The 12,977-nt window shown below is 37.2% G+C and overlaps 1 protein-coding gene across 1 annotated transcript in view; it reads left to right on the forward strand.

The window, feature by feature from the left end:
• The window catches only part of TSPAN3 (tetraspanin 3), a 65,346-nt gene extending 53,030 nt beyond the window's left edge, over nt 1–12,316 (forward strand). The window contains exons 4-7 of the mRNA XM_045848654.1: nt 1,471–1,572; nt 2,515–2,667; nt 3,657–3,740; nt 11,462–12,316. Of these exons, the coding sequence (XP_045704610.1) occupies nt 1,471–1,572; nt 2,515–2,667; nt 3,657–3,740; nt 11,462–11,554 (432 nt within the window). The 3' untranslated portion in view covers nt 11,555–12,316. The remainder of the gene's footprint in view (nt 1–1,470; nt 1,573–2,514; nt 2,668–3,656; nt 3,741–11,461) is intronic.
• Nucleotides 12,317–12,977: the final 661 nt, after the last annotated feature.

Consider the following 12,977-nt stretch of genomic DNA (forward strand, 5'->3'; position numbering starts at 1 on the left):
TGCTTTAAAAATCTAAGGTTCATTAGAAATTATATGTCAAGATTTCTCGTCTCCCCATTTTATGTAGCAAAGTGTTAATTCTACTACTCCTCTAGTTGCAGATGCTTAGTTTTCTTTAAATTACCTTGAATGGCTCTGGCTTGCATGGCTCAGTTGGTTCCCTGAGTTGCAGGCCAAGTCTCCAGTTCGGGACATGTGAGAGGCAAGTGATTGATGTTTCACACATCAATGTTTGTCTCCCTCTCTTTCTCCCACCCCCTTTTTCTAAAAATAAATAAAATCTTTTAAAAAATTACCTTGAATGAGCTATAGATGAATCATTGATCAGCTGGGAAGTTTGTTCAAATTTCCTCATCCAATAGATTCTCTGTATGAGAGGGGAAATATAAATTTCCTGACTTACATTTCACTTTCCATTGCTTCTTTTAAAAATGCCTTGTTCTGAACATAGAACAAGACGACCATAAGTTGTGATGCTGCCTCTGTTCTGTCCTCTCCTGTGGAGCAAGACGTCCTGCCAGCTCAGATACCAAGGAAGCTTTGCTAGCCTTTCCCTTCTTGCCCCCCGTCTTCTTTTCTGTCCATTTCTTTTTATTTTCTTTCCTATTTCCTTTCTATTTTGCCTGCTTTTGCTTTTCACCATTTAAGGCTAAACAGTCTGCTTTACATAATTAATTTGGGCATAACTTTAGAGCCAGGTTATAAAGGCATAATAGAGTCATTGTAAGGCATGGTTTTAAGTCAAAGGCATGATATCCAATTTAATATTTAAATCATTGATACATAAGGTACCAGGCAACTATGCAAAAAAAAAGAATACAATGGATTATGCCCCTGCTTATGACCTGGTTCTCAACTATAGTCTCCTGACATCACTGATAAAATTATCAAATAAGCCTAATAATCTTAAAAGGGTAAGGAGAATCGGGCACAAACTTAATGAATGTGACACATTCTGTCATTTTAGTAATGACATCAAAGTGTCATTTCTAAGGACTGAATTTTTTACCTGATTACTTTGCATATTTGGCCAAGTCTAATAATTTGTCCCAAAAATATCTCATGGTGTTTTTTTTTAAGTAATTTTATTTTTACCTCCTTTAGGAAAGGAAAATGAAGTCTTTTGAGGCTACATTGAAAACTTATCTTAAAAAGAAGGCAGTCCATTTGTAATTTTAATTTAATTGAGCCATCTCAAGACTCAACTGCATTTTCCCCTTTGAGTGGAATGTTAGCTTGCTATCTTGTACACAGTCGTTTCTTTGAATGCTTAATCTATATGATATAAAATGTCTGAATTTTTACCTGAATCTGTATAGAGTCAGGAAGGGAGAACCTTTTTCATATAAGAAATTTACAGAGCTCTCTTCCAACTTTGCAAATATGCCATTTAGGCATTTTAGCTAGAGTACTGACTAATACTACTTTTACTGGTATTTTAGAGGAACTGAATTCTTTCTTTTGATTCAGGTGGAAAATGAGGTTGACCGCAGCATTCAGAAAGTATATAAGACCTACAGTGGAACCAGCCCTGATGCTGCTAGCCGGGCTATTGATTATGTACAGAGACAGGTGAGCTCTCTTGAGGCAACTTTGTTTTTGAGGGCCAATCACTTTTGGGTGAACATAAAACTTACTGTGCTCTACTGTGTAAATTAGCCATGTACATTCACAGTTATGGTTAACTTCATGATGTGTTGAGTATTTTTATCTTCACCCTTGAAAAGTTTTTCCCACCATGACCTAGTTTAAGTCAGATAAAATGCATCTTACTTTTCCACCCCCAAGCTAATTAGTCAGAGAGGTGATAATGGAAGAGAGGTATGTGTCACGGGGAAGGTAGGAGTCCAGATGGACTTAAGAGGAGGGGGAAGATCTTCTTCATATATTTTTTAAGAGCAAAACCAGAAAAGGTAACTGACAAAACTAAAAAAAAATATTATGGATGATTTGAAACATACATGGAGATAGAGAGAAAGTATAGTAGATATTTATTTCCATAAACCCCCCTTCCAAAATTGTTGGCTTTTTGTCAATCTTGTTTCATCTATTACCCCCACATATCTTCTGCTAGATTGTTGTAAAGCAAATTACATACAAATATTTAGACCAAATATTTTAAATATACTATCATTGGAAGTAGTATTTAACTCAGAACCAAGTATTTCACATGTAGGCTAGGAAGAATTTTCTTAGCTATAAACTATCTCTGTGGGTAATGTGCTTTTCATATGGAGGTTCTAGAGCCACTATCCATATGTGGCTATTTAAATTAAAATTAAACATTCAATTTCTTAGTCATACCAGCCACATTTTAAGTGCTCAATAGTCTTATGTAGCTAGTGGCTACCATGTTGGGCATACAGACATAGGACATTTCTATCAGTGCAGAAAGTTCTGTTGGATATCACTATTCTAGTATAAGTTAAAGCTCTGCAGTGCACAGAACTCTAAAGTTCAAGACAGTTATATGTATTTTGTGAGGAGTAATATCTGTATTTTCTTTTCCAATAGCTGCACTGTTGTGGAATTCACAATTACTCAGACTGGGAAAATACAGACTGGTTCAAAGAAACCAAAAATCAGAGTGTCCCTCTAAGCTGCTGCAGAGAGACCGCCAGCAGCTGTAATGGCAGTCTGGCCCATCCCTCCAACCTCTATGCTGAGGTAAGTCCAGTTTCTTGGCCAAACCTTGAATCTTGCCTGGTAACCTGTTTTGTTTTCTCTGAATCATCTCTATCTGGAACTTCTTTTCTACCATCTTTTGCTTGTCTTTTTTACCTAAAGCCATCTTAACCACTTTTCAGTGTACTGAGTATACCATCTCCAGAACTGTTTCCTTCTTGAACACTGAAACTTTAAACTCATTACATAACAATTCTCCATTCTCTCCTCCCTCAATCCCTGGCAACCACCCTTCTACTTTCTATGTCTGTGAATTTGACTATTTTAGGTACTGCATATAAGGAACCCTACAATACTTGTGCTGTTGTGCCTGGCTATGTTTTTAGTCAGCATAATGTCTTCAGGTTCGTCCATGTTGTAGCATGAGTCAGAATTTTATTCCTTCTTAAGCCTGAATAATTCTCCCATTGTATAGATAGGCCACATTCTGCTTATCCATTGATTTGTCGGTAGACACCTGGGTTGCTGCTCCCTTTTGGCTGTCTTGAATAATGCTGCTGTGAAAATAGGTGTACAAATATTCTTTGGAGTCCCTGCTTGCAATTCTTCTTTTTTTAAGGATTTAAATTATATTATATATACTGTGGTTATGTCTTCTAATTAAAAAATAAAATTTGTTTTCAATTAGTGTTGAGATACAATATTTGGTTAGTTTCAGGTATATAGTATAGTGGTTAGTCACTTACATAACTTAAAAAGTGATCTCCCCCAAAACCCTACTACCCACCTGTCACCACACATATAGAAATACACATTTCTATGTATTTCTATGCTGTAGTTTATGTCTCTATGACTTTTGCTGGTCTTTAAAGCTATTTTCTTTTACTGTAAATTATTTTTAAATGCATGGTCTTTTTCTGTCTTTTAGTTTTTGTCATTTTCATTTCTACCAATGAGTAGTAGTAATATGTGACCTTGTAACTTTCAGTTTTATAAGAGATATCTAATGAGGATTAATTTGTATGTTTTAGGGGTGTGAAGCTCTAGTTGTGAAGAAGCTACAAGAAATTATGATGCATGTTATCTGGGCAGCTCTGGCATTTGCAGCTATTCAGGTGAGCACAGTTAAGCCAAGCAGTTGTTATCAGAGTATACTGATCTCTGATGTCAGTCCTGAATGGTTTTCATCACTAATTGCAGTTACTCTCTGTGTATATAGATAACTTGAAAAAATTGATACAGGGACCAGTTTCCAACATCTTCCATTTTCTGTCTCTAGACTTAGACCCAGAATGGTTTCAGCAAACTAGAGGTCTGGGTGGGAGGACTGTGTGTGAGAGGACTCTGTATTATTTTCTTGACTTGATTAGTGAGTGACCTGCTCAAAATACAAGCTGTTGTCATACTGTAGTCTTGGGAGGTATTTTAATGGATCTTTACACAATTTTTAGAATTGTATTGCTTTATTTCCATTTGGAAATAATTTTAGTCTTTTTTAAAACTAGTTTTTATTCTTTTGGTTCTTGTTTTTCTGTCCTCAGGGGTTTTATATGTTAATAATAAATCAAGAATGGATACTACTGGTACTATTGTACAACTCTAGTCTCTTATACTAATAGGAGAAATTTTATTGCTTTACAGAAAAGGCCTTCAAGTAAAGACTGAGGTTCTAACCTCTTCTGTATTTGAGACTTAATTTTTTAAAATGGATAACCATCAAGGAGTCCATGACATCACTTAGCGCATCTGGAAGTGTATCGTGCTGTTGTTGGTAGCAGAAGTGGACTTACATTCTTAACTCCTGCTGGTGAAAGCATTCTTTTCCCCCTTAATAATAGCATGTGCAAAGTACTGGAGTAATTTCTTAATTATCCCTTAACTTTACTCCTAGTCCCAGTGTGTATGCATACACACATCCTTATCCCTCACCCCTACCCAAAAACAAAAAAGAAAGACAGCTATTTTTCTGCCTAGTATAACTACTTACATTCCTAGGTACATTCATTATATTTTAGAGATTCTGCTACAGGAATGTTTCAGAAGAATCTTAAAACTGAGAATAGCCAACTATTTGAAAGTGATTGAAAATCCTTTGCATCAGATTTAATTCTCAGGCTGTTCTTTTAGTTGTTTTTGAAATATGCTTTGGGCCTAGAGAATATATTTTAAGAAATGGAGGTATCTTTTAATTGTTAGATAAAACAAATTAGATTGCTAGTTTATAAGTTGCTTGGATTGCTTTTCTCTGTATTTGAACAGAAGCTAGTGTATTTAATGGGCAGTACCTTTTAAAATGGCAAAAGGGTGATTATTTACCTTGCAGGTGTTCTAAGAGCCCTGAAAGGACTCATTAAAAGGACTAGCTTTGTATTTTTTAATGGTCTTTGCCCTCCTAACCATTGATTTTGTGGCATAGCAGTAATCTGTTAATCAGTGGGGATATATTTCATAGTTTGATTGTCCGTATAAACACATTTAGGTAAAAATAATGAAACATCAGGGACTTCTCTTTTCCCAAGTGAAGTCCTGATCTGTACAGTCTTAATGGTTTTATCTATAGTAAGAGAGCTGCACATTTAGCCTGCGGCAAAGAAAGCTTAGGAACTGTATGGTGGTTTTGATCATGAAATATACAACATTGTGTAGAAGACTGATGAAAATTGTCCCATTAGTTATGTCCCTCATCTAGTTAAGTTTATTAACCAGCCAGATATTTCTTCACTAACTTTTTTAGTAGGGGCTAATAAATATTCTAACTAGTCTCTTTCTCATATGTGTGTGTCAACTGATGGTCATTGGCATCAATTCAATGCCTACAGGAATGCCCAATTTGGACTATAATGAAGAAGGAGACTATTCACTGCAAAACTGCTCCACTCCCATATAGCATGGCTGTGAGGCAGCCCTACAGCCAGGCCCCTGTCTGACTAGACAGCTTTGCTGTGCTCCTTGCTGGTCTGCTCTGCTCTGCTCTGGTGACGTAGTTCAGCTGGGGAAACACAGTCTTCAGAGGAAAGGGAAAGTGTGCTCCCAGAGCCACTGGGGAGCTAGCTTATATAGACAAAAGTCCTTAACCCTGGTCCCTGATTGGTCTGTCCTCATGCAAATGAGGGCTCCAAATCCTGGCAGTTTGATTGGTCAGAGTGGACTCACTATGATTGGTCAGCGAAGATGTTGGTGGGGAGTGTGGTAGCTTTGGGTGGTGAAAGCCTCAGTCCTGTTGGGTGAAACAGGACTCCAGAAACTCCCTTATAAGGACTGGCTTAGATGGCAGAACTAGTGTAGGCAGGCAGTTCAGTACAGAGACTCACAGTTTACTGCAGGTTTTTTCCTGAAGCACGGTTTGCAATGAGAGGCCCCTGTGTAGAAATGGCCGCTAGGGTGCTTTGTTTCGTTTTGTTTAATCTGAGCTCACTTAACCACTGGGAGCCCTTTTCAGTATGTATCTTCTTTCTTGGGGTTCATACATTTTATACTTAAATCACCCTGACTTAAAGATAGCTGATAAAGATTTGATGTTTTAGTTCAGCAGAACTGAGTTGGATTCAGAGATTCACAGACTCAAAACCTCTAGTGTCTTTGAAAATTTAAAAAAACTTTGGTTTTAAGGAAAAACAATAAGTTTCCCTAATGTTTTCTCTTTCTTTTGAGAGTATCTAGAAATGTTCTAAGCTCTTGATATTCAAAATCTGATATGCCTGGGTACCTTAGGTATGGAAAACCCAAGCAAAAACAGGTCAGTGAGCTCTTGTTTGTATACCAATCCTGATAGAGAAAGTTAGACCTAGAAAGACACTTGGAGATTCTCCAGTTCCTATGCCCTTTGTTTTAAAGGCCATGAAAATGATGGGGAGCAAGGGTAATATGTGTTATGACTGTCACTAAAGCTTGAACCACAGCTCCATTGTAATCCAATTATGAATCGAAGAATTAGTATTATCAAAAGATTACATTCCTAAGTCCTGTTATGAAACCTGAAAGTTAATTGGCACTTCAGCTGGATAAAATATATAATGCAGTAGCATTGAAATATTATTAGCACTTATTCCTTAGGTTCCAAAGTGGGGAAGCTCTAAGAGTTATTGTAGTAAATAGTTTGAAATAATGTTAATGATTGACAGATGATTTGTGGCAGTGTATCAAAACTTTTTAGCATTGTCTTCTTTGATTCTGAGTGTGGTTTTAACTGTTAAGCTATATTACATCGAAGTTCTAATACAGAGAGGTGAGTTTAAGAAGAAATTTTTTTAGAAGCTTAATTTACCAGTAAAAGGCTCCAGTTTAGGAGTTGACCATTTGTGTACCGAATCTATCTCACCACCTCTTTTTATGTGAGCTGCACTTTGTCTCTGGCTGCTTTTGTGTTACAGTGGCAAAGTAGAGTAGTTGCAACAGACCAATTTTGTCTCTTGGTTCAAAAAGCCTCCAATATTTACTATATTGCTCTTTAAGAAACATGTGCAGACCCTTGCCCTAGTTCTAGTTAAATGTGCTAGGTGTGAGTAGGACCAAAATGATCAAGACCTGAAAACTGCTAGTTAATTATTATAACAGTTTTGAATATGAGAGAATGAAGTTTAAAAATTTTTACTATGTCCCCTGTTAACTTACTATGTAAGGTATTTCACTTCTTTGACAGTAAACAGCCCCTTAAATTAACAAATGATTAATTATGAATTTCATATTTGAAAAACCTGGTCTCTGCTGTGGGTAAGGCTCTCTACAGAGGCAATATGGGAAAAATGGGCATTGTCAGTCTTTGGAGACTCATAAAGTTGGCATGTCCTCAAGATGAGTTGACTGAGAGCACACTTTCAGAGAACTGTTTCCTATTGCTGTTTCCTATTATATATGCCAAGTGCGAAGGAAGGAGGTTGAGACTATATTTCCTTTCCTTCCTGCTTCTTGACTACTAATTTTTTTGTTAAAATGAGTTATAATACATAAGTGATTAACACTTCAGATTGAACCCACAGGTGGCTAGAACTGAGTGGCTTCATTCTTTAAATATTTTTTCCAAGTAATTCTTCCTTAAAAACTTAATCAAGGAACATGTATGTATAAAGGACCCATGGACAAAGCCAAAGGGAGGTAGAACCGAGGGTGGGAGGTGGGAAGTGGGGGTGGGTGGGTGGGTCCGGGAGAGTGGTGGGCGAAAAATGGAGACAACTGTGCTTGAACAACAATAACAAAAAATGATTCATTTATCCCTAAAGGTAATCATATCACCAAGACATTTTATACAATTTAAGGCATGTCAGAAAAAATGTTAAGTCTGTACATATAAATTATTGGTTCAGAAAATATTGTTACTATGTTATTCACATTTTGACAAAGATAACCATTTCAAACCTAAAAACAGACAAACAAACAAAAAACTTAACCAAAGCTTGGGAAGCTAATTCTTGAGTAGTTAAGGGTTTTTTGTTTTTGTTTTTAATTTGGAGGAAATTAATCTTGTTACATTTTGAAGGTTTTTTTAAATTGAAATGCCTATTTGACAATTTTTTTTCAAATAATACAAATTTAGTAAAAGGTAAGCTTCCTTCAAAGTCTTAATTAACTCCAGGTCCTCCCTGCAAAGGCTGCCACTGTTCCCAGTCTCCTGATGTAATTTCCTGTATGGAGTATAAATTACTTCCAGAAGTAATTTGTGGTTAGAAAAGCACATGTACATTTTTTTATGCAAATAGAAGCTTATAGGATGCAATTTTGTTCCTTGCCTTTAAAAAAATTGAGATAATTATATATTTACATGCTGTTTTAAGAACTAATACAGACAGAGAGCCCTTGTATGCTTTGCCCATTTTACTTCAGTGGTAACATTTTACACATCTATAATATATCACAACCAGGATATTGGTTTTGATACAATTTACCAATTTTATTCAGATTTCTTGTGTCTATGTGTATGTTTTCAGTTCTATATAATTTTATGACCTGTATAGATTCCTTTATCTACCACCACCAATCAAGATACTGAACAGTTCCCATATCACAGGGATCCCACGTAGTACCATCTGGTATCCTTTGGTAACTGCACCCATCTCTATCTGGTGATTTTGCCCCTTACCCTGGCAACCACTGATCTGTCCTCCATTTTTGAAATGTTGTCATTTTAGAATGATATATAAATAGAATCATGTGGTATGTAACTTTGGAGATTGCTTGTTAAAAATAAATTAATGTTGCTCTGGCTGGAGTAGCTCAGTGGATTGAGCACAGGCTGCGAGCCAAAGCATCGCAGGTTCGATTCCCAGTGAGGGCACATGCCTGGGTTGCAGGCCAGGTCCCCAGTGGGGGCCATGTGAGAGGCAACCACACATTGATTCTCTCTCTCTCTCCCCCCTCTTCCCCTCTCTAAAAATAAATAAATAAAATCTTTAAAAAAATAAAATAAATTTATGTCATGCTATAGCTGCATAGTATTTCATTTTGGTGACATATTTTATAATTAATCTACATCAACAGGCATTTATGTTAAGTCTTACTGTTACAAAAATGCAAGTAGTGAACATCATCTCTATGTGTGGGCAAAACTCTGTAACAAAAATTGTAGCCATGAAGTTGAGCCCCAGAGTATTAGTGACTTTATTTACATATTTTTCTCAGAAAAGGCTGTTTCCAGTATCCAGTATGCAGTTCCAATAACCTTGTGTAACAAACAATAGCTATTTCCTCATAATGCCTCCTACATAGTAGATCATGGAACATTTTAACCCTTAATGGTTTTTGTAATCACCATTGCCTCTGTATTTAGTAATCATGTTTTGTGGTTGCTGGGTGTTATATGTGGACTAAGTATAGATTATTTCTTGTGACTTGAATATCGTAGGAAAAATTCATTGCAAGAAACATTACTGTAGCTAAAATATTTGTATGATATTTCCAAGCCTGTTATTGGAAAATTTAATAAACAGTGAAACTTCAGCAGTATAGCCAAAACTTTGGAAATGGGCCTGTAATACTTAGTGATGAGGTTTGGAGTATAAGAAGTTATTGTGTAAAACTTAATGTTTTCAAACAGACTCATTCCCAAGCATGAGGAGGGTTTTATTAAGCTTTTAAAAATCATTTTAAATTAATACCAGTTGACTTAATTGAAACAAAAGTGAGGAAAGAAATGATACTTATTTCAGACCCCATTTTGAGAGTCCTGACTACTTTGGTAGAAGTTGGCCAACTGAAAGGAATGTGAGGGAAGTGGGGTGGGAAAAGAGATCCCTCCACCCCCGCCCAGCAAATCAGTAATTTCTGAGCTTCGCATTTTTTACTGCTCAATTTGACCTTACCTGGGAACATAATTGTTCATGTTATAGCAGTTCTGAGAATGTTTTGCTCTATCATGAACAGAAATATATTACTTCAGGAATTTGGTACTAAACATGTATAAAATTGGCTTAAGATACTTGGTAAACTTTCAATAGTATCCACTTTTAAAATGTATATAAGGTACTTTGCACGACTAAGCACTCAGCAAATACTGATGTAAACTAATGGATTCAAGCAGCAAGTAGACATCCTGAGCAGACAGAACTCGGCCTGCTGAAGAGATCCTTGTTCTCTACATGTGTGTCCCATGAGTCACCTCCCACTTCAGACTCGGTGTGTGCATGTTTCTGGGTCGAGTATATTGTTTGGAAATTAGATCCACCCCATATTTACAGAGGGCCCTGCCTTTTAAAATCAAATTAATATTTCACTCTCAAATAAAAAGTTAAGACAGCAAATTAACTTACTTGTATTTAGTTATTTTGTTACTGTATATTTGTAAGAAGGCGAGTCAAAAATTCTACAATTGTTTTCTCTTTAATCCAGTTTAATAACTCTTGTTTATCCAAAATAACTTGGCATGACTTTATTACTAGCCATTTTGCTACTACAGAAAGATTAGGGCTTTTTAAAATAAACTGATGGAGGAGTAACCTTTACAAAGTAATATGTGTGTAATACCACAGAGCCAAAACTGGATTTCAAAAATAATAAGTAATTGTGTAAGAAACAAAAACTTTCAAACTACAACATTTTTTTTTAGTATCAGGATTGGTTTTCCACCATAGAACTTTTGCTGTATTCATGTACTAAGTTTTGTGGGTTGTTATAAAGCCTATCTCCCCCCAAATGCATGTGCCTGCAGTTTCCTCAACACAGTCTTTCAAAAAAATTTTTTCTAAAAGATTTTATTTCTTTAGAGAGATGGGAAGAATGAGAGGGAGAGAAATGTTGATCAGTTGCCTTTCACACGCCCCCAACTGGTGACCTGGCCTGCAACCCAGGTGTGTGCCCTGACTGGGAATCAAACCAGCGACCTTTAGGTTCACAGGTCAGTGTTCAACTGAGCCACACCAGCCAGGGCCTTAACACACAGTCTTGATCATTTTACTTTCTAGAACTTTGCTGTCCAGCATGCTAACCAGTAACCACATATGTCTTAAGTTTAAATTAGTTTAAATAAAATAAAAAACACAAGTCCTTTGTTGCAGTGGCTGTTGGTTGCCATATTTGACAGCTCAGATAGAGAAGGTTTCCATCATTACAGAAAGTCTTTTTTTGTACAACACGGGTCTAGATTGAGAGTGGGGGTGGCAGTAGGATAGCCTTGATTCTTTGCTGGTTTCACAGATTGTTCAAAGGTATAAGTGAGGGAAGGTACAACTTGGTACTTTGTTCCTAAAAAGGTAATGTTGCTTCTCTTACTCTTGTTATTGCTTTTTTGATCATTGGAAGTCACTGGACTTTAAAACAACTTCATTGCCAACAAAGAAATACGTCCAAGCTGTGTAAGGGTTTTTATTTTTCAGCCTTTCTTTTTTCCATTGTTGTTTTCTTCCCACAGCTGCTGGGAATGCTGTGCGCATGCATCGTTTTGTGCAGAAGGAGTAGAGATCCTGCTTATGAGCTTCTCATCACTGGTGGAACCTATGCGTAGTACAAAACTCAAGCCTGAGCTAGTTGGTCTTATTCTGATTTGGAAGGACAATGGAGCAGGTCTACTGCGGTCGGCCTCCAGAGTTCATTTAGTTAAAGCCCATGTGTTGGACACAGCAGCTTGGTTCTTCATGTGCCCACTTACTTAACCTACCAACAATTTTCTTTTCCCCTCTTCTAGCTGACTCTCAATGACTCTCTGTTTTTAAGCACCATTGGTCAACGTTCTAATTGCAGAACCATTTGCAATTTGCCTAGTGTGGTGAAATTAAAAGAGGGAGTGGCTGCTTCTATTACCTCCCAGCAGCAGTTGGCCTCTTGCTGAAGTACCACTGGGCCCTGCTAGGCTTCACAGTGGACAACTGTGGGTCAAAGGATTTTGGGGGAAGGGGAGTTAACACCAGATGGTGCCCCTCATGAGTGTCCTTTAGAAAATATATTTACTGTAGTCCAGTATGATTGCAGCTGTACAAAATGGCTAAAATTGAATTTAGAATCATGCAATGTGTATCTTGGTTCATATTCAAAATCAGAGTGATCTTTGAAACGAGGTTTTTAATCAAAGCTGGCTTTATAGGAGGAGTATAATGTATGCACTACTGTTTTAAAACAATTAGTGTGGGGGGGTAGTGTTTGAACCCATTCATTGTAAGTCTAAACTTGTTAGAAATAATGTACCCATGTAGACTAGCAACCTATTATGTAGGTGTGATCTCAGTTGTAAATAGAAAACTCTAATTCAATAAACTCTGTATTACCTCTATGTGTAGTTTTTAATTATTTGAGGGTACTTCAGTGTTTTAAATGTTGGTTCATCATGATTTGCACATGTTTTAATTATATCTGTTGCCAAAATCTTAAAGACCTTAGTATTTAAAACCCACAGATGCTTTTCAGCCCCACATATTCCACAAATATGGAGAATCTACTTGTGCATGGTGCTGGGGGTACAATGATGATGCTGTTCTTGCCTTCAAGGCATGTGGAATCTTAGTATAGCAGATATACACAGGAGCAGATAATTTCCATACAGTGCAGTGATTGTAGTAACAAAAGAATGGAAGCCCGAAGGAGGTGCCCAGAAAGGTCAGGAACAATGTCCTGGAGAAGAAGCCCAAGCCCAGTGGCTGCATAAGCTTTGTGGGAGAAGTTACCAGGAGTGTGAAGTGGGATGGAGTTTGCAGGGAACTACCAGTAGCTCATTGTGCCTGGAACTTAAAATACAAGGCTGGGGAAAGAAGTAGAAGTGGCAAAGCCTCTGGGTTCTTTAGGGTCTTACCCAACATCCCGTGGAGAGTTAGACTTGACCTACAGACAGAGGCAGCCACGTGTGATATGAGTGGACCTGTTGTAGAGATCCCAGTGGCTGCGGTGAGAAGGATGGATTGGAGGGGCATGACTAGGCTTTAGTGAGGTGGATGGGC

This window comes from Phyllostomus hastatus, unplaced genomic scaffold, assembly GCF_019186645.2.
Source record: "Phyllostomus hastatus isolate PE091 unplaced genomic scaffold, TTU_PhHast_1.1 phas_contig_62, whole genome shotgun sequence".
Lineage (NCBI taxonomy): Eukaryota > Metazoa > Chordata > Mammalia > Chiroptera > Phyllostomidae > Phyllostomus > Phyllostomus hastatus.